Here is a 24,028-nt window from a genome sequence, read left to right on the forward strand (position 1 = left end):
TATCGCGAGTGTTCCGAAAGCCTCGTCGATAACGAGCAATCTCTGCACGCCTCGTAATCTCTATCGGTGCCTCATCTCACCGATCCAGTGACTCATCGAAAGGAAAATCAATTTAACAGCCGTTCAGTAACGGCGCGAGGCGTCAGCCTGGAGACAGCAGCAATCGTGCTCGAGTAGTGACGTTTCAGCCGACAGCGGAGGCAGATCTCTATAATTCACTCCGCAACCGGTCCCGGTTTGTAAATTGCGCGGCAAGCAGCTTCCTCGACAGCGAGTCATCCTCTTCCTGTACAGTTTCCCCCTCCTCCAGTGGTCAGCGGATAGACTCGCTCGATAACAACGTTTGGACGCCAGTCCCGTGTGCGATCCGTGCATGATGCCGTCGCTGAAGACGTTCCGCGTCGAGTTCGATCGACCTGATGCGACGTACGTGACCGGCGAGTTGGTCAGCGGGCACATAGTCCTGGACACCAGCAAGGAGAAGAACGTGAGAGGTGAGTTTCGATGCGGATAGATCGATTGTGGAAGGAGGAAGTGACGCGCGACATCCTGGCGCCTGGTCGCAGTGCCGTAACGCGAAACGGCGGACGTTTGGTACACACAGTGCGTTGGTAGCGATGTCGGTAACCCCTTATTTCATTCGGAGAAGTAGGGATCGTAGAAGCGTCGACACTCGTAAGGTCTCGTACTTGATCGCGACGTTGGAACGCAAAGGTCGCGCTCTGTTTAATCACGATTCCAAGGACGACCCCGTCGACAACGCGATGCCTGTTGCGCTTGATTGATATATGTAGGCTGATGCATGTGCAAACTGTTGCGATTGGTATCGCCGGTGGCTCGGGTTCCATTCACGAAGGGTAGCGTGTCTGGTCGGAGCGCAATAGCGTTTCTCGAGCTATTGGTAATGCAAAGGGGGCGCGATAGATTCGAAGAGGGAAATACGCTTGCACCGGACGCGCCGCGTAAATATTTTATCAGACAAATTTCCCAGAATACGGAAATCCCCGAATTGACAACACCGCTGATAAGATAGGGTAAGAATGTATTGATTTAAAAAATTGACAGGGATCCGTGTCGATCGGTGATACATAAAGACAAAATGTTACGTAACGCGATTAAATTTTAATCAACTTGTAATTGTTTATTATCGATCGAGGATTATGCAGCCTCTACGCGTTCTCATTCTACGAACCTAATAATTAGAGATAAGGAAGGAGTCGTAGATGAATTTATCTATAGAACTCGATCGACGAATCCTAGGGTTATACTTCTCTGCCAAGGGGACTGCCCACGTGCAATGGTCGGAGAGCAGGAGCAGCCGAAACACACATGGGAAAAATGTGACTGTTTACGACACTTACAGCAATTCCGAAGACTACTTCAACTTCGAGTTCAACATACTGGGCGCCAGAAGATGTGAGTAGGGTCCACCTTGATGGTCGCCCAAGTCCTTGCTTACTTATCCGTCCGATGGTTTCCAGCTGACATTCGATTGGACATCCCCGCCGGGCACCATCGGTACCCTTTCAAATTCCAGCTACCCTATAACATACCCAGCAGCTTCGAGCACCTGCACGGATACGTAAGGTATACGGTGAAAGGTGTGATCGACAGGCCATGGAGGTTCGATCACGAGTGCAAGGCTGCGTTCACTATAATCTCGGTCTTGGACTTGAACACTAACCCGACTATACGCGTAAGATGTGCTCTCCTGGTTACACTTCCAGCTTTGTGGCTTCATTTGTTAATTTTTAGAGAATATGAAAAAATAATTGTATGCAAAAATAGTGGTTATACCCGGAGTTATAGTGCTTACAAAAATCATGTGCGAATTGCTAGCATAAAATCAGCTGTTGTAGTTGTCTGAAATAGAAAATTTAAAAGTTTGTGCAATCTGTATGAGTGTGGCTATTGCCTGAACTAGATTAAATGAGAAATACTGAAAATTAAAAAAATAATGGCAGCGTCTAAAGCAGACATCGATTTCTGCAAAAAAATCGCTGGTTTTTTAAATCGCAAAATTCTAATCTTGCAAAAACCGACTTGGGTTTAGTACCGGCGAGAATGGGACATCTACTGAAGATATATGCCAAGTTTGAAGTAAGTCGGGTGATTGGTTTTTGAGATATCATGCTAACCAATTCGAGAATCATGGTTTTGAGACAAACGAGTTTAAAGTTGTAGGTAGTGTTTTTTTAATTGAATTTTTTTTAAATGTTGTCTAAATATGCACAAATATAGGCATAAAGTTTTTAAGTAATATAATTTGAGAAATTCTCTTAAAAAAAATTCCCAAGTAAGGCATTCTTTTCGGGCCGTCAAGGTAGGGAGGTCCCTTATTAAGTATTGTGCTTTTTGGAGCAGCTGGCTCTAGACGACGAAGTCGTGAAGAACTTCTCCTACTTCTGCTGTATCGACCAGGGCGCGTTGAATCTGCGCTTGAGACTGCCTTCCTCGGGGTACGTTCCAGGACAGATGATAAACACGACGGTGGATTACGTGAACGCCTCGGATGGCATTCGAGTGACGAAGATCCGCGCGAAATTGGAGCAAGTGAGGCAGACGTTTCATGTAGAATTGTCGCTTGAAAGATCCAAACGATTATTCCTCGTTTCGCTTTTTTCTTTCAAAGCACATGAAATTCCACGCGACTACGAAGACGAAGACCGCCAACAGCGAGATAAAAACGGTCACCAATTCGGGGCCGTTTTTCACCAAAGGACAAGTGATCATGGAGCTGCTGGTACCGCCGTTACCGCCGTCCAATTTGGAATTCTGCAGAATTATTGACTTGGAATACTTTTTGAAAGTTTCCGTGCACGTTTCGGGCTCGTAAGTAACTTGTGCCGATGATAATTATCTTATCACGCTGGAACTTTGATAATGGAGTACAGTCAGCTCGATTTTCCACTGTTTGAATTAACAGAGCAATTGTACTCGCGATTATCTAAGAGAATTCCTAGAATTCCTGCTGCACTATCGCTCGTCTGCTTACTTCTGTCTATTTCTTCGAGCCTTGGCTTTGAGCAAACCCTTCTGTGTGCTAATTAGGCATTTTGCAACCCAGAAGAGTTACCCTGTTTTAATAGGGACAGTACCTCTGTACTATCCACCGACTGCACCACCAATGGACTCGCACATCGTTGCACCCCCGTTCAAAAGACCTGCGGGAGATCCAGCTATGATGGAAATCCCGATGCCGATGCGAATGCAACCTGGTGTACATCATCCACCGGATGCTCCCATTGGCTTCTTTCATCCGGGCCAGGCTGGTAGCTCGTCTGTCAACTCGCAAATACGTAAGGGATTAACGATAAGTGTATTTAAAGTGAAAGGGTGAAAAGCTGTGAATGTCCATTTTTCGTAATTTTGCGATTTGTAGCATATTTTGTTGATGGCAACTTGGACTATAGAACTGTCGAGTGCCCCGGTAAGATAACGTTAACGTTTTGCTATACTGGTTAAAAACAGATAATGCACCGGAACAAAACACTGAATTTTCTCGATAAAGCTAATTCGTGACATTCCCGATATTTTCCCCTTATCCTTCATTTGAGAGCTGGCAGTGGAAACAAGTGTCCCTAATAAATTGTCCTCCATCTTGATCGACTCGCTTTTCAATCCAGCGCCTCCGTCCTACGAGGAGTGCATGTCAGGAGCTGAGCACATCAAGGATCACGGTGAATCGATCTACGTGCGCGGCGCGGACAATCCTTTCCTGCCTAGGTATCCTGTATTCGACTATCCATCGCCAAGTAAGATTGCAGTATCGATTCTACAGCAGCCTGGGTGTACTGTACTTGGATTCTTCTATTTAATCCAACGTTCTTGCTTAGGTATACGAAATGACTGAATGGAGAAGCGGAGAAACGGGAAAGGCCATTTCCGCTGACGCAATTCCGTATACAGACTTGAAAGTCGTGAATTTGACGCTCCAAATGGAGTTCAACTGATAGTGATTATCTACCTCGGCAAATCTTTGTGCTATCGTGTTTTGATATGAATATACTTCTTACCTTACGATAACATTCTGTTGTTGTTTGCTGTACAGGAGATAGGAGACGCAAGGGAGAAGCGGTTTTACGAAAAATAATATATTTACACGATTTATTTTCATATCTCAACATCGTCATATTGTAATCATAATCATCATCGAGTCATATAATTAGAAAGAAAGGTAACGATACATCGTTCGTCGAAAAAAAAAATATACGAGGAGAGGGGTTGGGAGGAGAACGTTATATGGAATTTTGGCGAAAGTAAGAGTACAAAAGGAATGAGAGGATTCGTCTGTGAACAAACTACTCGGCATAACCAATAGATCGCAAATCGGTCGTTCTCGGAACGTTCGGGTATGAAAGAGGGTGAATAAAAAAAAAAAAGGGGAAAAAAAGAAACACGCGGAAAGCGTGGGGCTAACGAAGTCGGGGGAGAAAACAGGCGGGAAGGCTTATCAACAGGTTGCGAACTTATCTCGAATGATCGCTCGTATAACATCTCTTCTATTTCTAAATGTATATACCTCTGAACTTCTGCAATTCTGCAAATACACACGGTACGATTCGCATTTCAACCACCAAATGCCCGATGAACGTGTCATTGTAGGAACTGAACCCAACCGTCTTAAACGTTAAAGGCTGTCTTAAATACTGAGACACGGATCTCGCCGTTGTCGATTTTTCTTTCGTTTCTTTTCCTGTATGGTTTTGCGGATCGGATGACTGTGAAGACGTTACACTTTCGACATCGCTCTTTTTTTTTCTCCGCGTGAAAGTAAACGGTTCGACTATTGACGGAGACTGGCGCAGTCAATTCCAATTGTATACCCTTTACCGTGGCGTTCGTTTCTGCTGGTCCCATTTCGTACACATTCGCCGATCTTAGCCAAGGATATTGCGATTCGCCGCTTCCAAGCAATCGCGTGATTACGATGGCATCCACAAGAGCATCCGACGCAGAATTAGATAAGGGCTTCGGCGAAACGGCATTTCGAATGAGTAATTCCGGAACTGGCATTCGGTGTCGTGAAATACTCGTGGTTCGTTAAATGACGAGCTTGGATTTAGAAGTACAGACGTGAAAGTGTACGCGAGTTCCTTCCGAAATTGCAAGTCGCGCTGAACGTAATTTCGATATTGAAAAGTAAGAGGGAGAAAGGGAAAAGCTGAAAGGAATCACAGAGTCGAATTTGAACGCGGTCGAAAACCAGAGAAAGGAACGAAGCGAAAGGCAATAATAGTCCGCGAAGTAATGCGCTGAAATTAAAGTAGCGGTGGCTCTTGAACGTTTCGGTACGCATATAATGAACAACGTAACTCGGGCGCGCCGCGCATTGACGCGCGCGTTCTTGACTCGATAATGTTTCCTGACCATTTCTTTTTTTCCCCCTTTAAATCTCTCTGATTAGCCTGATTCCTCGGGAGGGGAAAGGAACTGTGCGCTCCGACTTTACAAAAATTTGCTCCGCTTATATTACAATAACCTTCCCTCGATTAAAGACATTCAACCCTTAATATATTATTATCATAAATAAATTTGGTCTATCGGTAATATTGTGAATACGCCAGTACGAGTACCGGCAGTATTTGGTTAAGTAAGAAATCATGATCACTAGAAGAGGTAACTGGCATCGAATTCGAGTCCGACAACTGTAAAATAAATGGTTCTGCTGTTCCGATTGCCCGCGTAGTCAGCGGTGAGAAACGACGCGATCTATCAACCCACGTGGATAAACGAAAGAGAGCACTATACGACACGCACGTTACGACTTCCAGTAAACTTGATTTGACATTCTTTCAATGGGTTACGGTGGGGGTGGGGGGGCGGGAGGGGTTGTTGCAGATCTATTCGCGATGCGATCCAAGTTTCATGCAAGCCGATACCAGTGGATGTGTCAGCAAAACAATTCGGTATTACAGAGTCGAAGTATCAGCAGAATCTTACAACACACGATGATATCGAACTTTACTTCTCCAACACTCTTCTCTTTAAAAGTTATTACATAGCGACGTTGGCTGGTGTTCGTTAGCAAGGGAAACGACGGAAAGAGAGATTCTGTTTGACCAGCGTTTGGTACGGACCTCGGGCATATCGGTACACTCGCGAATAGACCGACGACGGTACCACCGATAGGAAAGTATAGTGAGTCGGTAGATCCATTTTAAAAAACGGGTAATTGTACAGATGTCTTTTAACATTTCTGTTTGATCCACGAAACAGCCCCGGTCAGCGTGTATTGTAAACTATCGTGACCCACTTATTTAGTTTCTTTTTTTCCTTTGCAACACTTTGTTTTAAAAAAATAATCAATGTTGTCGCTGCAGCCATACTATGGCGCAATGGGTTTCAAGGCAAACATCAACATTTCGTTCTCTACCATATCTGGATACATCCATTCAATACAACGTTAACATCAACTGAGATTAAGAAAAGGCATAATTTACATTGTTGCCTTGCGTTGATCCGAGTCATGAACCAGAGGACACTGAGTTGTGCACACGCAGCGTGTGTTTCTTTATAGTGTGTGGTATATGTCTTTACGCGATCACTTTACATTATTACACTTCTTTTTGCTTTTTTTTTTTTTTGCTTTGTTTTCAGTCCGCACGCTTCCCAAAAATCCTGAAATAGGGCCAACACAATCCCTCGTTTGTTCCACGCAACATTTGCCGAAGTAATCCGAGTAACATCTGTACGAATGAAATTGCGATACCTTACCGTAACTACATGCGCAATGTTTAACCTTCCCTCTTGATGGCACCCGGTGCTTCTGCCAACCCTTTCACTTTCAGTCGGTCGGCAGTTTTAAGAAACGCAGGCAACTGATCCTGTGAAACATTAACTTCCCCTGCGTACATGAACTCCAAGATAGCCTGGAGATGGCTGTACGCGACGTCTTTTAGAATTATTATGGGATGTTTGGACGGATTTTCCTACAATACCCCAACGATTAATCATCTCGTGACGGAGCAGCCACCGTCGACTTACGGCGCGTGGAACATACCTCTAACAAAGACTTAAAATAAGGGCTACAAGCGGACAACACCATCTTGTGTGCTTTACAGGTCTGACCGTCGCAAGCTAATGTCACATCCGTGAAGCTTTTCTCATCTCGTAGGTGTTTAAACGACGATACCATGTTAGACTGGAAATCGTTCCATTTAAGAAAAAACTGTTGCTGTTCATCTGCCATTATTGACACCCGATGTCCCAATGATCTTCCCTTGAATCCGTAAGCTGAAAATATTCCTCCCGATAACACAACATCCTAGACTACAGAAATATCGCGACAGCCGTGAGGACAGGTGGTGGAGGAAAGCAAAGGACGTGTTAAACGCGGAGGCACGGACACGTGCGTTAAACCGAGAAGCTTATCCACGAGTTTTAGAGGAATTGCGTTAATTGGAGACGATCGAGAAACGAAGCGCCGAGGTGCCGAAAAGTCGATGCCACAGATCGTTGCCGTGTCGCACGGAATATCGCGTACCAGATTTCCGTTTAGGTTAAGCCCGAAAAACATTCAACAGCTTAGATCCGACGCGATCGGGAGCGTTCGATGAACCGAGAGCGGATAGAAGAGAGGAAGGATCTGAAATGGAATTGGTTCTATCCTGGAATGCGAGAAAGGTTGGCGAGACGTGATGCTCGGATTTTGTCATAACAATACGCGTACATCCGACGGACCCGTTCCGTCAAAGGCCCAGCACGGCCCACGGACACGAAACCGCGCGTGAAAGAATAACCTAACGGAGATTCGTTACTCACCTCGGGCTAAGAAACCTCTGAATGTTCGAGGGGAACGGTAGAGCGCACAAAGGGAGCACGGAAAATATACACGCTCTGGCCGAAAAGTTTTTACACGAGTGTTACGAATTTTTTGTTGTGGCTAATATCACGGCGATGAAATTCGGTCGAATTCGGAAGTTTCCGTGGCAGGTCGGTTCGGGAACTGTACCGACCGCCGGCTGTATTCGATTCCTCTCGCCAGATGTCGCGGCCGCGGTCGTTTCGCCCGCCGCGCAGGAATATTCAAAATTCCCCGCAGCGTAGATAAATGTCAATCCGAAATTGTATATCGACGTCAGAGCGCAGAATGCATTCCCAGGTGTATTATTAAAAGACACAAGCTCTCGAAACGGAAGCCGAGTAGATGAGCGAAGATAGAAGCCTGTATCGCGAAGTGAATTTCCTTAATTCGTTTTATAATAATTGATCGAAATTTCCTGTCCGTCACTTTCGAATGCGTTGCTCCTAGAATCGCAACGTACCGTTTACCAGCTAGTTAACTATTCCACCGCGATAGATTCCGAGCAAGGATCTCGCGGCTATTACCGATAATATCCTCTCTCACTTTTGTTACCGCTAATTGCGCAATCTCACGCAAGCAATTGGACGGGTATCAGCGTACGCGCTAACTGACAAATCGAACGTGCCCGGTGTTATATAGAAATTGGTTCCGATCGAGTGGCCAACGATGACGGTAACGATAATCGTCGGATTTGTTGTTCCACGAAACGAATCGCGCGTACCTGGCGCGTACGCGTCACCGCTGAGACCGATAGTTACGAGCAGAGTCGAAATAAGCAAATTCAAAGACGGGTTTGCTAGTAGATGTGGACCAAGAGGGAATCGGATTAACCAGACGTCTTGCACCGACCGAACATCAGCCAGAAGTCGGGAATGTCGGGGGAACGCGAAATCGGCGGCGGAAAGCCTTTCGGTTTCCGTGGAAAATCCGTCCGTCGAAAGGGACGGCGTGTACAAGAAGTTCTTATAAATAGAACCGAGAAAGGCGAGCACCGGAAAAGTTTTCCTGTCGAGCGATGCCGCGACGGGACGACAGCGTGTCACTCCATAAGGCGAACAAGGAGGGATCGAGGGCCCGAGGGGCGGGAGCGGGCGATGGACAGAGAGGGAGGAAGGGAAGATAGAAGAGAGAGGGATAGAGATGGAAAAGAGTGAATCGAGCGCGGGTAGCCGCGGAGGAGGGACGGACGCGGACGCGCGGGAAAGAGGCTTGGCGAGGGCAGAGGGGAAGCGCGATCGCGGGCGCAAGCGCAATGAGGCATGGAGTTGCTCTCGACGCGCGCCACATTGAAAGCTTGCGACATGCCGCGAAGCGGCTCAGTCGCGCGCCAGCTCTCGTGCGGGTGGTATTATTTTTTCTCGTTTCTTTCCGGCGTTCTCTGTGGTGTTACCGTGTGGCGAGGCACAAAAAAGCCCGCGTAGGCGTGGTGAAGTTGAAGGCACGCGTTGGCACGAACGGGACCACGCGGATTCGAGCAGTGCTCGGCGGAACGGTAACGCGACGCGCTCGTCGTCCTCGAAAATTGGAATAGTCGAGGGTCGCGACTTTTGCTACTCTTGGACCAGTGTCAGATCGCTCTCGGCTGGTCCGCAGGCGCACGGGAAAATCCCCGCCGCTGCCGACCGCGACGTTCGAGGTCGCCCTCCGCGGCGAAGTTTCAGCCGCGCGTTCGGCCGATTACCATATTCCTTCGGGCGAACGTGCTCGTCGATCTCTCGACAGAAGTTTCTCACGCGGGTTGGATTATATAGCCCGCGAGACCAACCGAGGGGGTGACAATCGAATCGGTGGAAAGACTGATTATCCGTGTCTGTGATGCGCGAGTGAGCGATGGAGTCACCAGTCATGTACGATGCGGCGGCCCATCAGGCCCAGGCCCACGGTGCGGCCGATCTCAAGAAGTCCCACGTGCTCAACAACAACAACAACACCACCAGCAACAACAACAATCACCCGAGCAACAACACTAATAACACCAATAACCCGGCCAACAACAACAACTCGGCCCTGCAGGTGAATCACAATCACAACCAGCAGCAGAACAGCGCGGTAGTGAGCAAGGTCTCGGCGAGCAAGGCTAGCCTTCACCAGCAGTACGCGGAGCACTGCGCCGCGGCCGGTGAGCTGACGGATCTCAACACTCCGGAGATCTCGCTGGATCTGCAGCACCTGATCGACGACAGCCACTTCAACGACGGCCTACTGGACATGCTGGGAGCAAGCAACGGCGTGGTGAAGCACGTCCGAACGCCGGGCTACCCGCGTACCACGCTCGCCTATATGCCCCAGCCGGTGCACAGCGGAGCCAGCTACCATCAGGGGAGCAACAGCTGTAGCGACAGCAACAGCTCCAGCTCCGAGTCGCCGAGCATCAAGGAGGAGCCTCTCGACCCGGCCGACTACCGTCGCCACTGCCCCCAATATCCGCCCGGCGGATACAGCCCGGTAACCAATGGCCCGTTCGCCAACGGGGCGCCCACGTTCACCACCCTGACGCCGTCCACGGTTCCGGGCGGCCACCCTGGCGCGCCGGTCCACCAGCCACCGCCTCGGGGCGGCCCAATGAAGCCGGTGATGGCGCACCAGCATCACGCCAACACCGCCGCGGCCGCGGCCGCTGCCGCTAGGAAGCAGACCAAGTCGATCGACAAGGCGAGCGACGAGTACAGAAGGCGGCGCGAGAGGAACAACATCGCGGTGAGGAAGAGCCGCGAGAAGGCGAAGGTTCGGTCGCGAGAGACCGAGGAGAAGGTGAAGCTTCTGGTGAAGGATAACGACCTGCTGAAGAAGAGGATCGAGCTGCTGACCGAGGAGCTGAACGTGCTCAGGTCCCTGTTCAGCAGCGTCGGCGTGGTGCCCGAGCAGCTGCACCGCGAGATCTCCAGGCACCTCGATCAGTTCCAGCAGCACGCGGTGGGACCGATGTAGCGCACGGGGTGGCACTGCGCCCTTCTATCGTCCACCGGCGTCCACCTCCGTACCTCCGCTTTCAGGCAGTTACGATTGTGAGGGCGGTCGCCGCGAACGGGCCTCCGTTTTGCGCACCTCTTTCGAGTAAGAGTAAGAAAACAGAACAGAGAGACAGAGAGCGAGTGGTGGATGCATAGAACGTCTATCGCGTCTTTGTCTCTTGTACCACGGAGTGGAGGACGCGAGGTGCACGTGCGCGCTTCGGGAGAGCGACACGCGCGCACACATAGGCTCTCGCGGATGGAAGAAAAGACGCGGAGGGAATGGAAACTAGAAGAGCGGAGCGAGCGGCGGTGAATAGGAGAAGGAGAGGCCGCGGTCCGCTGGAGGAAGAGGACTCGTCGGTCGGTTTCCCAGCCGGAGAGCTTTTCGGCAGCTGGAGCTTTCACTCTCGGCGGCTACGTGTGGACGAAAAGTGCCTCAGCTAATGGCGAACTTTTTACAGAGTGCACCGGACACTTCCCCACCCCCTCCCCCTACCCTTTACGTCTGTACAAAACGGAATACAAAACAAAAGAAAGAAGAAGGAAGACTGCTCGCGTGGGCCGCCATGTTGCTGTCCTCCGCGTTGGACCGCGGTACCGTTGCGCGTGCTCGAGATAAAAAAGAAATTGGCCGAGTCTCTTTGATCCTCTTCGTTTCTTTGTTCTGATTCTCTTTCCTTCTACCTTCTTTCGTATCTACCTTTCACGTGTACGTAAAGACTGGGTGGTGGTAACCACCTCCATTCGATCGCGTAATTCACGGCATGGAGACGCGCGACGGTTGCGGCTCTGAACAAATCACGCATCCATGCGTACAAGCGCGTCAATCACACTGTCAGACACATAAATAAATACACGCGCGTGCACACAGAGGCGGAGAGAAACGCGTATGCGGGAGGAGAGATACACCTGTACGAGGGAGCGCGCGAAGACGATGCGCGCATACGTAAGTTCGTCCGCATGATTCTTCGGTTCTCTGTACGGTACACATTTTCCGTGCACCCGCCACCGGATCGTATACGGCCGCGCGTACGTGCGTGGATCCTGAGTTCGAGTCGAGGGGGACACGCCACAAACAGGGACACACCAGACACACACGACGATGCGATGGGCGCGATTCGCACGGGTTGCGTTCGGATTCGTTCTTAGACACCGACCGATCGATTAGATTATCGTTCTCATTACCGAGTACCTAATAAAGAAACGGCGTACCGAGATGTACACCGTGTAACCGCGATCGATATCGGCAACGACGCGAGCGACACTCGCGAGGATTTCTCGGCAGGGTGGAGCATCCGATGGAATTAAGAAAATGTGAAAAGAAAAGAAAAAAAAGAAAAATGGAACAAAAACACTCTTACACGCCCTTGTATTATAGCTATATTATTAATTTTATTATATTTCGAGATGTATGTACATATAAAAAAGCTAATATATTTTGTTAGAGAAGCGAAACGCTCGTGTTTTGTGCGCCAGAGCGAGAGAATGAGAGAGGGAGAGACAGGGCGGGAGAGAACGGAAGCGTGAAAGAAGGAGCGAGGAATGCGAGTGTACGTGTCGAGATTGTGTGCGCGAGTGTGTCCAACAAACGATCGTTATAGTTATACATTTTAATGCGAGCGCATGCTAGAGATTACGGCGAGAGAGGAGAGAGAGAGAGAAGAGAGAAATATGTATATTTCGTCGACGTTACCTGGGACCCGGTCCAACCGCGGTCCCTCTACCTTCAGTTACCGTAAAATCGCGTGAAGCGGGCTTCATTTTCATCTTAATAATTCCCCACCCCCCCCCCATTCTTTCATTTTATTTCCTTTCTTTTCGTTTGTAGATCCGGTCGCATGCGAGGGAACGATATTTGTTACTACCTTATATACGTATACTTGTGCGACAAGTTTTAAGAATTTCTTCTTTAATTATTTCTTCTTCGTTTTTTTTTTGTTTCTTTGTTTCTTTTTCTAAGACGTTTCGTCGGGTCTCTCGGTGATGCACGACTCAAAATATGGAAACGTGTGCGTGCGCGCGATATACATCACCGCGCGCGGGTATGCGTCTGTGTGCGTGTGCAAGAGGCGCGGGCGCGCGCACGCGCTCCTTGGCGTATGACTGATATGTATGTTAGGTACGAGATTACCTGTCACGGTTGTCTTCTTGTCTATGCACAAATATATTTTGATAGAAAAAAAAAAATCTGCCAGCCTTCTCTGTTCCCCCGTGGCCCCTTCCCTTTTCTTTCGGGCAACCGTGTCCTCGCGTTTCAGCCGACGCCTACTCGGCCCCGGTGAAAGCGAGAAGACGACCGCACGCACGAGGAGGAAGCGTTTCAAGAGCCTGCCTATATCTTTCGAGACGATAATGAGGAATAATTACGCTGCTTGAAATAATTGGGGGATGAGTAAACTCGTCCGCGCGAATGGCTTCGTCGTTTAACACGTTCGATTGCCCTGTGAACATTGACTTTCCAGCGGGACCTTTCGAGCTTGCTGTCGCGAAACAATTAAATCGCTTCTAATTGATCCGAAAGCCTAAAGCCGCGAATCCACGACGAGATTTCACCTGAGACTTTTCTATCGCGAGACAAAAATCTCAGCGACAACACAATGTAAATAATGGAAATGAAAGAATAATAATAATAATGGAGATTAAAGTCTCGCGTGAGACACGACAATTTTGTCTCATCGTGGATTTGCACCTTAAAGCTCCCAGGAGATCGTTCGGCGTCGAGAGACAGAAAGGAGACTCGTTATCATCCCCGCTTTTCCGACTCGCGGGGCAAGTGTTTACCGCATTCAGTATCCTCCTTATTGCGCCGTGAAAACAAGACGATCGATCAAATCGCATTTCCTCTTTTCCTGCGACGTCGACAACGTCGTATGTGTATTTCCAAAATTCACTGTCCGCCTTTGCGCGGAAAACAGAAGCGAACATCGCGCCGAAAATCGCGTCAGGAGTGCCAGGACACGGGGCGCAGCGCAGCGCGCTCCACCCCGGGTGGAGCGGTTGTTAGCGTTTAGAAAGCAGGCAAAGCTCCTTCGACGCAAACAGAATCGGCAACAATAAAGCTGTCAGGCCGTTAATCCAGCGGTAAAAATCGAGCGTGTCGCGCGCGCAGAAAACGATCAGGCCCTCGCGGTCGCGCGAATCCGTCGGCCAATGAGTCACGAGATAAGTTTGTTGTTAGTCAGATAAATAGATTAACACCATTGTGACGAGCGTAGAGCGCGTTCCCTCTGCACTCTTCTGGAACAGGATACGACGTTCTACGCGTTCGCGCAGCTTGCACGTGAGGTCGCGCGCCTCCATTATGCGCGAAATTGTACGAGGAAACGGTTTGGGATCGCGGTGCAATCAATCAAACGAGTTTTTCGTATTCCGATGCAAAAAGAATCGCGAGACGAGATTTCCAGAGCAGCGTTCGATTATTTCGAACTCACCCAGTGCGTCCGGTGTTGTTTCTTCGTATGCTGTCCCTTTTGGTCTCCACTGTGTGGTCTGATTAGGAATTGCATTGGCTCTCCATTTGACGATGATGATTTGTAGCCCATTGTTGTGCAGGAGACCAGCGGTTTTGTTTCCAATCATTTCAGGATGGCTTTGTTTCTGACTTTACCATATACAGTGAGTGTAAAAAGTATTCGTACAGCGACCAATTTAAAGTAAAACTATGTATGTCAATTCACTAACGCAAACAAAATTCGAAATATTTGGGTCCAAAACACACTTCACAGTATGGAAAAAAGAATACAGAGTTCAGAAAAGAAAATTCGCGACCTACGATGAAATCCTGCGGGGATTCTGCACTGAGTGCAATTGGAGTGGAATCTCTACGTTTTATTTGATGGCAGTATGAATTATAGAGTTTATATTGACATCCTGAACAAGCACATCCATGCTAGTGCAAATAAAATGGGACTTATTGACAACTTTATATTTACCCGTGATAATGATCCAAAGCATTCTGCATATAATACTGGGCAGAGGGTTTTATATAACACACCAAAATATTTTAAAACGCCGCCATAATCACCACATATCAAACCCGTAGAGCATCTATGCGATTATCTGGACAAAAAAATATGTAATCGTAATATTACATTTAAAGAAAGTTTGAAAACCACTCTGCTAGAGAAGTAGAATAAAATACAGCCTGCTATAACATCCAACTTAGTAAATCCCATACCATTAAGCCTCAAACCTATTATAAAATCAAAAGGCAATCTCACAAACTATTAAAACATGAAATATTTAGTTTATTTCCATAGTTTATTAATTCTTTATTTAACTGTACGAATACTTTTGCGCGTCCATTTCACCTCTTTTTTTTAACAACTTTGACATACCTGGGTGACTCACACCCAGAGCAATTTTTGAACGACTGCCATTCCCATCTAAAGAATCTAATAGTTTTGAAAAAAATCATGGGTCACTTTCAAAGTCTCTACAATGTATTTCAATAGTTGTTTTATTGAAGTTTCATCACAGCTTTTGTGGAAAAATTCTAGGTTACCATATGTCGAGAAAAGACGAAGAAAATCTTAAAAAAATTATAACTTTTACAAATTTCAATATTAGAAGCTAAACATCTACAGAGTTCTTGTTCAGATATAATACTTTGAGGAAAAAATAGTTTATAAGTCGGCTTTGGAGAAAAGGTATTTACTTTGCATATAGATGGTACAGAGCTTCAAATCAGCTTATAGGTGGCTCACATCCTAAGTGTCAACGAAGGGTTACTTATTTTTTCCGTTAAAATTAATTACTGACATGGATATACAAAATTTCACTTTCAATTGGTCGCAGTACGAATACTTCTTACACTCACTGTACATATTAGGGTTGCAGTTAGCGTTTGGGTGGAGAATCGACCACGTGGCTAACCACTGAATCACTCAACAGGTATTCAAACCTGCTGGACAGTATCGCGCTTTCAAGTGCTTGCAAATTCGGTCGATTTCCCATTGATTAGTAACCACTAATCACTTGCACTGGAAGTGGATGATACTTGAGAGAACACGACTTCATACAACTTTCGCGCGGAACATTTTACGTAGGAATCTTATCGAACAAGTGGAACGAGAAACTCGCTGTTCTCCGAAGAGACGTTAGAAGCTCGTTGCATCGAGCTTTATCGCGAACATTTGACAATTATGTCTATTAAATCTGAAATCTCAAAATCTCGAGATCTCTGAATTATTCAAGAACGTATCAAACTCCTGAGAATTTAAAAAGTCTCTGAACCTAGGGGTCGTGGAAAGTTGGACAAGGACGAGTTGCGCGAAAGTGATGGTTCACTTGGCACCGCCAAGAGGGTAGCATAATTAATCGTCAGCTTACGTCAACTAGCTTCAGAGCCGAAGACCGCCCCGGTGTTATAAATACACCGCGGTCGCGAAAGCGCGATGAACACGAAAGCAGTTTCCGGGATGCTCGACCTTCCACTTTCCAGAGAGCAGCTTATCTCTCGATGGAACGACGGGGGAAGGTTCGAGCAAGCAGAATGGATCTCTCTTCCCTTACGAGACGGTGTCTGGTTAATGGGACGCGAGCCTCTGCCCGCTTCGTGGCACTCGAGCAATGTTGACACACCTGCCGCGTACTAATCGATACTTTAATTACCCTAAAAGTTACATAATCGCGATGCTGCTGTTCCGTCGATCGGCCAGCGTTGCGGCCGGCTCCTCTGGCGTTAGATAAGTCGCGAACTGTCTCTGCTGCGCCGATGACGGAAGTGAAACAAAACGAGCGCGCTTCCGTTGCGCGTTAGGTGGCAGAAGGACGTCGAATGCGGCTGCAGCTCGACGCCCGTGCTGAAACTATGACATAATGCACCGAGTTTTGACGCCGGGGTGTCTACGTGCACACGTCGCGGTCGTCGCTAGTTTTAGACGCAGGCTCTGCCAACGACGGTCGCTCGTCCGAAGCGTGGATTTCGGGATAGCCGAGGGATCAGCTGGGGGCGAGCCACCCTGGCCCGACTGTCTGCCATCGGGCTCGGAGCGGGACTAAAGCATGCGGGCTCGCGGAAAGCCCGGCAACTGGCATTCCAACGTTTGGGGAACGATTAATTATCCCATTGACATTATTGTTTCTTGAATAACAGTCACCCGAGCCTCGGACAGTTCATAGTTACGCCGCAAGCAAATGCTTCGGAGGATAGGGGGACAGTCTTTCTTCGTTCACAGGGAGTTTCATTCCCCTGAAATCTTTTGCTTTCGACAATGTCACCGTTATTAACGGCATAGCGGCAACGGTATTATTATCCACCCTCCTATTATTCGTCTGCATTCTGGCTCCAACGGTATATGGGTTAGGGCCAGCTCAACCAACACCGTTTCCTCGCCCACGCACCCGCGAGCGCTTCTTTTCCCTTGATCGAAGAGGAGCGCGTGTACTACCGTGCACCAGCTTGTCCGCGAGAGGATTCATACTCCGTGACTGGCCTGTACGCCCAAGAAACCTAAACGTGATTGAACTGAATAAATTCGACCAGCTGGATTAAACTTCTTAGCAGAAAGTGCTGGACGTCGTCCCACGTGGGTTCTTGTTCCAGGGGCAAGGGAACGAGGAACGTTGTCGGACTGTCGCTTGCTGAGGAACCTCGGAACAAGGAGGCTACCCGTTCACCTCCCCTCGGCAAGGCGTAGCTCTCTCGGTTAGATTGAAAAGTATCCGAGTTAAAAGGGGAGTCGCCGTAGATCGGCATCGCGGTTCACTGCTGCGAGCACGATGTGGGTGTGACCTGGTTTCCGAGAGTTTCACTTTCCTGTAACATCGTTGCACGAGGTGGAGGAGGAGGTAAGGAGGATTCGACCCCAGAGTGTTACGTCATGCATTGTTATGCCGGCCGTAACGGGTCCGTAGACGTACGTGCGGAACTCCGCGGGAATGAAAATCACCGGGCACGCTAGTTTGCCCGCGATAGATGAAAAGCCATATCTGCCCGAGCCGTGGAACGTGCATCGTCGGTTGGCCGTGGCTCGATCCGTGAGTCAGAAAAACGAAAAGCCGGATACATACTCGTTGAAGCGTTCCGCGCTCTCGATCCCTCGCTCAACCCTTGGTATTTTCTCCGCGATCCTTTGTTCCCGCGTAAAATCGCTGAGTCACGTCGAATTCGCGCGAAACTTAGAGGGAAGACTGATTAACAGAGAAACACGGAAACAGTCTCCCCGCGACCGGCAGCAGAATTGCACGTTTCAGGTCGCGCTACTCTTATCACCCTTATCAGCCCGCGTCCCAAATGTTCGGGCCAACCGGCGGAGGCTGTTAATTAGTCGCCAATTGTGTTCCCGGCGCATTTACGCGGATTCCGCGGCGCACAATGGCGGGGGATATTAATGAATTCATAACTCGTACGATGCGTAATGCACTCGCTCGCGTGTCGGCGCTCGTTGGTGTGAGCGCGTGCGCCCACCTTCGCCACGATCCACGAGCGTGTGGCGGCATATATAAAAGAGCGTTCTAGCGTGCGACCTATATTCCACGCCTGCATTGCTATATTAGACGCGCGCGACGCATCGGGGACGCGCCTCGGCCCTGTCGTCCCCTCCTCACCTCACGCCAATCAAACACCAATTCACTGAATAATTCGGCGACTCCTATTGTTCCCTGCCCGATACGCGAGGCTCGCCTTTCCCTGTCAATGGTCACGATAGAATGCGTTCATTATTCCTGGCGCCATGTACGCGAGCTGATTTTTTAAGGAGACACCTAAATGGGGCCGAGATCAGAGGCAGTAATTTCGCGGAGGCACTCGATTAACCTTTCGCGGTGCAACCCTGCCTACCAGGTGCAAATGACATCGGGCATTGCGGTTGCGTTGTATTTTGTTCTACAGCTAACAACACTTTTCCCACCCACGTGAAGCGAATTCTTGCCCGGGTCAATGAGCGCTCTCGGTACCGTAACAAGATGGTATTATTTACAAAGCGAAATCCGTCATATCGGGTCGCTGATGCACCAATCCGCGACTCTGAACAGTCGCCAGCTCCGTCTAACGATTCATCCGTCCCAGGCCCGCGTACGCGTGTGTCGCGCTCGCCCGTCCGTGTGCGGCGGACGCACCCACGCGACCACGAGGAAGCGAGGAATTTATTTTTACCACGGTTTCTTCCGTACGGGCGAAACGCTTCAGCCGCTCGATCGATGGACCGGCACCGTAAAGGCGACGCCGTCTAGGTATCCTCAGTGTAAATTACACTTTGATGGCCCGACAAATGGGCTCTAGCACCTCGCTCTATCGCGTACAAACACGAGATCGCGCGTTTGCCGACGCATCCGCGGCGCAAATACAGATGATCAAACATGCAAGATTATTCCGCGCGGCGGCGGGCGCCACCGCGGACCCGCCGTGAAGTGTCTCAGACGATCGCGGAAACGCGACACTTCCGAATGCGAACTCGCAGTTCAGATATCTGCACTTGAAATACCTAAAGCCTCCATCATCCGATGTAGCTGACGGGTCTACCTGCAAGGCAGCGATAGCGACGGGCACAATGAGTCAAAGGAAAGAAACGCGACTCGATGTACCGAGCGGGGGCCACGGAGTAAGGCTGATCGAGTACTCGGAAAAAGCGAGCCGAGCCAGGCTCGGTTTTTCGAGCCGAGCCGAGCCGAGTACCCGTAAAAACTGAGTGGCTCGATAGAATCGAGAAGCTTGAAATTTTTCGAGCGACTCGAATATACTTGGAGCAGATCGAAATTTTCGAACAGACCAACTGTGTCGAGTACCTTGAAGCTTGAACGTTTCGAGCAATACGAATGTTTCGAATATTTTAGGTTACGTTTATCTACGGGAATGTAAATAATAGCTCTCAATAAGTAATGTGAATAAATCAAATGTAAGCTGTAAATAGAAATATTCTGTAACTTTTGAAAATAAGTACTAAATTAAAATTTATTTTCTTCATTTTTTTGTGTATTTATGGACGTATTCATATACTTCTCTTTATGTTATCTTCCTTTTCTTCTTACGTTTTTCTTTATAACCTAAAATATTCGAAACATTCGTATTGCCCGAAACGTTCAAGCTTCAAGCTTCAAGCTACTCGACACTGTCGGTCTACTCGAAAATTGCGATCTTCCCCCCAGTAAATTCGAACCGCTTCAAAAAATTCGAGTTTCTCGGTTTTTACGAGTACTCGGCTCGGCTCGAAAACCGAGTCTCGGCTCGGTCCGAACTTCAAGCTACTCGAATATTCGAGTACTCGAACAGCCTTAGCACGGAGGTCCGTAGAACACCGTGGCTGGACAGATCGATGGTTCGAACCGTCGATATCGTCGATCAACGTCGATCGAGCCGATTGGCAAGCGGCTCGGGACGAGCGGATTCGATGTGGCGCGCCGCGCGATATTAATAACTGGCGAGCGAGAAAGAAACGCGACGATTCCGTTCGCCATATGGTCAACCTAAATTCTGAGAGCCCGTCGTAACTAGCGTAACCGGGGTAACCTACATTAAACGGAGCAAACAGAGGACCGGAGGAAGAGGAAGAGAGATACGCCGAGTTCTAGAGCGCGGCTGGGACGACGGCGAATGGACGAACGAATCCGCACAGTGGCTGCTGTAACATATGTACGGCGAATGTCGTGAATTCCTTCCACGTTCCTCGGCCGGGGAAAAAAAGTGAATGAAACGTCCGGCGTAGCGAGCGCCGAGATCCCTTGCGCGCTGGGGCAAGTTTATTGGAGCGTCGCCTATCAACCGTGATGCCGTCAATCCTATCGGCGACGTAACGCTTCCTTGTGCGACTCCTGGGCTCTCGGAAGCTGCTCGACTTGGGAACAGAGGGTCTACTAAAGAGTGAATCATGCAATTACTCGCATAGGTGATACGCTCTGTAGTCTTCGGTCCAACTTGAAGCCCATCGAGGACGAAACACTGACGAACACAATGATGATACTCTCTCGCGCCTGAGTTCCACAGAGATTTAAGGAATTACATAAGCCTGGGGAGGCGAAGATGAAAAGTTGCGCGACATCGTCCTCGATGCTCCCCGCGGAGAGGATCGTAGGACTCGCTGGTTCACCGAATCGACAGCAGCGGCTGCACAGTCGTTGCCCTGCTATGGGCTGCGGTCGAGACTTCTCCCATTAAATCACAAATGAATGACATTAGCGGTGCTATAATATCGTACCACTATTACCGTGACGGGTATTACGTGTCACGAGGCGCGCTCGTTCCCTCTCCTCTCTCTTCATCCTCTCGTCCCCTCTCTCGCTCGCTCGCCTAACTCCTCCGTATTCCCCGTCACTGTCCCCCCTCGACCCAGCGAGCACTCTCTCTTTCCATCTCCCTCCGCCAGTCTCTGGAAACACTCTCTTACCCGCGTTGCATGCAAGGAATCAGGTCACTGCGCTGCAAGAAAGCAAAAGCGGTGCTACGAGCCGCGGATTAGTATTATCGAATATATGCGCATATATATGTGTATATATATATATATGTATATAGATGTATATACATATGCACGGCCGTTGTATACCTATATCCTCCGGAAAAGGACGATGACTAAGGCGTCGTTTCGACAGAACTTTCGCGTACCACGTTAGGCCAAGCATTGCCACGGACCGACGGCTGGCCAAGCATATGTTTCGCGAGAATGATTCTGTTTGTTCGGCTGGATCGCTGTTATACGCTGAGAACGAAAACGATTTGGGTCATCGCGAGCCGACAACAATCGGACGAACCAATTCGATGATTCCCTGCGTCGAGGATCGCGGGAGAAGGAAAGACAGGAGTCGTTTTATGCTGCTTTAAGGGACAGTGCCGAATTGCAATTGATTCGTAGGAATTATGCGAGAAGAGAGACGAACGTATCTTGGCGATTATTTAACTTTCACGTTAATAAAGAGCGAGCCAGGCTGCCGAAGAATCGAATGACGAGCCAAAACTGACGAACAACGGTTCTATTTAAAGTTCAAGCCATTACGAAACAGGATCGTATCAGCTGGCCTAGGTAAACACGATGCAGCTAGGCTGGCTGCAACGCGGTATAACAAAGTTCGTGCTCCTACGGCGCGGTGCGTGAACGCTTTAATTAATTAGAGAAGCGAAGCAATTACATCCTTCCGCCGCGTAGCAACTTTCGCAGTTTTACGGCTCACGTAATCAACTCGCCGTTGCTCCGTTTTAATTAAGCCGTTCCGCGGAGTACGTAGCCGAACGCCAGGCCGTGTCGTGAATATCTGTTTCCCCTTGATCATTTCACAGTGGAAGATGTCGACCGCGCGAACGGACATCCGCCTGACCGCGGACGGTACGCTTTCCACGGCTCGACGCCGCGCGTGCGAAGCAGAAGTAGAATCAGCCCGACGGACAGTCCGTACACCGGCGTGCCGCTTTCATAGCGAGGGATCCTTTCTGCGTTTCGCAAGCTCGCGATTTTGCAGGCGGAACAAAGGACCGATATCGCCGAGTCGACGAAAATCCAACAACCTGCGCGTGCAGGCACGGTCGCGTGCTCTTTCGTAGTTCATCGAACCTACGATCGCGATTCACAATCGAGCGTTCGTTCCTCCCTGTTCGGAGGCGAGAAATTACTGTTCACCTCCCTTTTTTTCTGCACGGCGCGATAGCACAGCCTGCCTATCTTCACAATTACATAAGTGCTCGCTGCTTTTAGCAGGAACGAGGCTGCCGTAAACACGCCACGAAAAAAGGAGACCAGTTTGCGGGCAAAGCCCACTCGACTGACGGACGTTTCGAATTTTCCACGAGAAACGGCCAGCCTTCGACGCGGCTTCCGGGATTCCGCGGAGCAAGGACGGGGAGCGGATCTCATCCTTCGAGGTTTCTAGATCCTCGCCCCGCGCCCCTCAGCGCGCAAGTCACGCCGATGCCGCGAGGTTCTCTTTGTTCCGCGCGATCGCCTCGCGAGCCACATTTCTTCACTCGGTCCTAAGGCTCGTCGGCAAATAGCGACCGTCCAGCTTCTCCCCGGCAGATGCGGAGGCACGAGGCGTTATTTTTTTCGTGGAAATCTACCTGCTTGCTTCCCTGGCTGTCGTAGCGACGGTGATCGCGATTCAAGCAGAGAGCGAGAGGGGAGGAAGGTAATCGTCGGATAGTCAGATGGGTTAATTCACGGATTACAAGCAAATTGCTTACGCGTGATTACTTGCAACGAATAGAGCGGATTACGATAGACACCGCGGGGACTACAATCGACAATCGCAATGATGATGGCGACTGCGACAACGCGATCATAATAATTATTGCATAATGACGACGTCGAAGCTGGCCGCCAGCTCGAACGCGGTAGCAGTCACTTTCCTTTTCCAGTGGCCTGGATCATCCTATCTTCCTCTCCTAGGCTTCACTTCCAATAATCCAGGATTAAATACCTACTACGATTCCTGAAAAATTGAAAACGGGAAGGGAGATCCTAAGAAGAGTTTCTGTGCTCGTACGGCGCTGATTTCGAGAAGAAATTATTTTGGAAAAATGGCAGCTACTCAATCTCAAGCATGTGATTTTCGACCTAAGTTTTCATCTTTTTTTGTCAATAAAAACTAATCGAAAAATCTTCTCGACAAGTACTAAATTATAGGCTTAAGAATATTCCTGCAAAATTTTATGCAAATCAGTCCCGTAATGCTTCCGCTTCTTCAAAAAAAAATCACAAACATTCGCCTCTTTTCGGCCGTCTGACTAGGTATAACCCCTTAAGATGCCTATCAAACTTCTTTTTGAAGAGAATACCTACAGCATAATTTATACACAACGAGATGAATATCTTAATTTTTAAATATCACGTTCCATCATATAAAAAAAAAAACATTCAATTCACCCTATTCTCCAGCTTGTCAAGGGTACGTAACCTGTTAACGCTACAAGCACCTGCTAAAGAGAATCCCGACCAGACTTCCAACTTCCCCAGGCATCAGCCAAAAGTACCGCAACCACTAGGTCCCCCCGAGACACCTGTACGCACGTGCAGACTGAAAAACTTGAAAAATCTCGCGTCGTATGGTTTCACCGAAATCGGGGAAACTGTGGATCGGTGAGGAGAAGCCCGCGTGCAGGGGGATCGTGTGTCGCGGTGCATCCACTTCGCGCTTCCCGACCACGTGCCCATGGAAGCACGTATGTATACAGCCGCGCTTTTGTGAGTGCCCCAGCAGCGGTGCGTGCGTGTACACCTTTTATGCCAGCCATGTCTCCGAGGGGAATACTAATGCACGCCACGCTGGCGACTGTTCTAGTAGCGGCACCCGAACTGGCAGCTTCCGGTCACGTCGATACAATGAAAAATCATTTGGAGCAGGCGAT

The 24,028-nt window shown here is 49.0% G+C and overlaps 3 protein-coding genes across 7 annotated transcripts in view; 2 read left to right on the forward strand and 1 right to left on the reverse strand.

Moving 5' to 3' along the window:
• The first annotated feature begins 163 nt into the window (after positions 1-163).
• On the forward strand, positions 164-5,071 carry LOC143371491 (arrestin domain-containing protein 17). 3 transcript variants are annotated; one of them, XM_076816707.1, is made up of 8 exons: positions 165-494; positions 1,167-1,416; positions 1,482-1,696; positions 2,365-2,553; positions 2,633-2,832; positions 3,052-3,299; positions 3,627-3,755; positions 3,837-5,071. In XM_076816707.1, exons 2-8 carry the CDS (start codon positions 1,224-1,226, stop codon positions 3,851-3,853), a joined length of 1,191 nt encoding a protein of 396 aa, XP_076672822.1. In that variant the 5' UTR covers positions 165-494; positions 1,167-1,223; the 3' UTR covers positions 3,854-5,071. The 3 variants fall into 3 exon arrangements, with proteins under 3 accessions (XP_076672823.1, XP_076672822.1, XP_076672821.1); XM_076816706.1 differs by having other exon boundaries at positions 167-494; positions 1,261-1,416; XM_076816708.1 differs by lacking the exon at positions 3,837-5,071 and having other exon boundaries at positions 164-494; positions 1,261-1,416; positions 3,090-3,299.
• Positions 4,091-24,028, reverse strand: part of Lolal (longitudinals lacking protein-like) — a 69,159-nt gene continuing 49,221 nt past the window's right edge. The window contains exons 1-4 of one of the 3 annotated variants that reach the window (XM_076816711.1): positions 20,895-21,039; positions 7,004-7,236; positions 6,718-6,932; positions 4,091-6,621 (exon numbers count right to left, since the gene is read on the reverse strand). In XM_076816711.1, the coding sequence (XP_076672826.1) occupies positions 6,738-6,932; positions 7,004-7,236; positions 20,895-20,958 (492 nt within the window). In that variant the 5' untranslated portion in view covers positions 20,959-21,039 and the 3' untranslated portion in view covers positions 4,091-6,621; positions 6,718-6,737. Of the gene's footprint in view, positions 6,933-7,003; positions 7,237-7,764; positions 7,949-20,894; positions 21,040-24,028 lie in introns of those variants that run through there. The other 2 variants (XM_076816712.1, XM_076816713.1) reach the window with 2 other exon arrangements.
• LOC143371492 (CCAAT/enhancer-binding protein) lies at positions 9,017-11,304 on the forward strand. The gene has a single exon (XM_076816709.1). The coding sequence runs from the start codon at positions 9,638-9,640 to the stop codon at positions 10,733-10,735; it is 1,098 nt and encodes a 365-aa protein (XP_076672824.1). The 5' UTR covers positions 9,017-9,637; the 3' UTR covers positions 10,736-11,304.

The sequence above is a fragment of the Andrena cerasifolii genome, chromosome 7 (assembly GCF_050908995.1).
Source record: "Andrena cerasifolii isolate SP2316 chromosome 7, iyAndCera1_principal, whole genome shotgun sequence".
In the NCBI taxonomy this organism is placed as follows: Eukaryota; Metazoa; Arthropoda; class Insecta; order Hymenoptera; family Andrenidae; genus Andrena; species Andrena cerasifolii.

What these genes read in the sequence shown, in the direction of transcription:
- LOC143371491 (XM_076816706.1), top strand. Translation starts at nt 374, where the DNA reads ATGATGCCGTCGCTGAAGACGTTCCGCGTCGAGTTCGATCGACCTGAT. An exon ending in CAAGGAGAAGAACGTGAGAG is followed by an intron (nt 495 to 1,260) that starts GTGAGTTTCGAT and finishes GACGAATCCTAG; the next exon opens with GGTTATACTTCTCTGCCAAG. An exon ending in TCCGTGCACGTTTCGGGCTC is followed by an intron (nt 2,833 to 3,051) that starts GTAAGTAACTTG and finishes TGTGCTAATTAG; the next exon opens with GCATTTTGCAACCCAGAAGA.
- LOC143371492 (XM_076816709.1), top strand. Translation starts at nt 9,638, where the DNA reads ATGGAGTCACCAGTCATGTACGATGCGGCGGCCCATCAGGCCCAGGCC.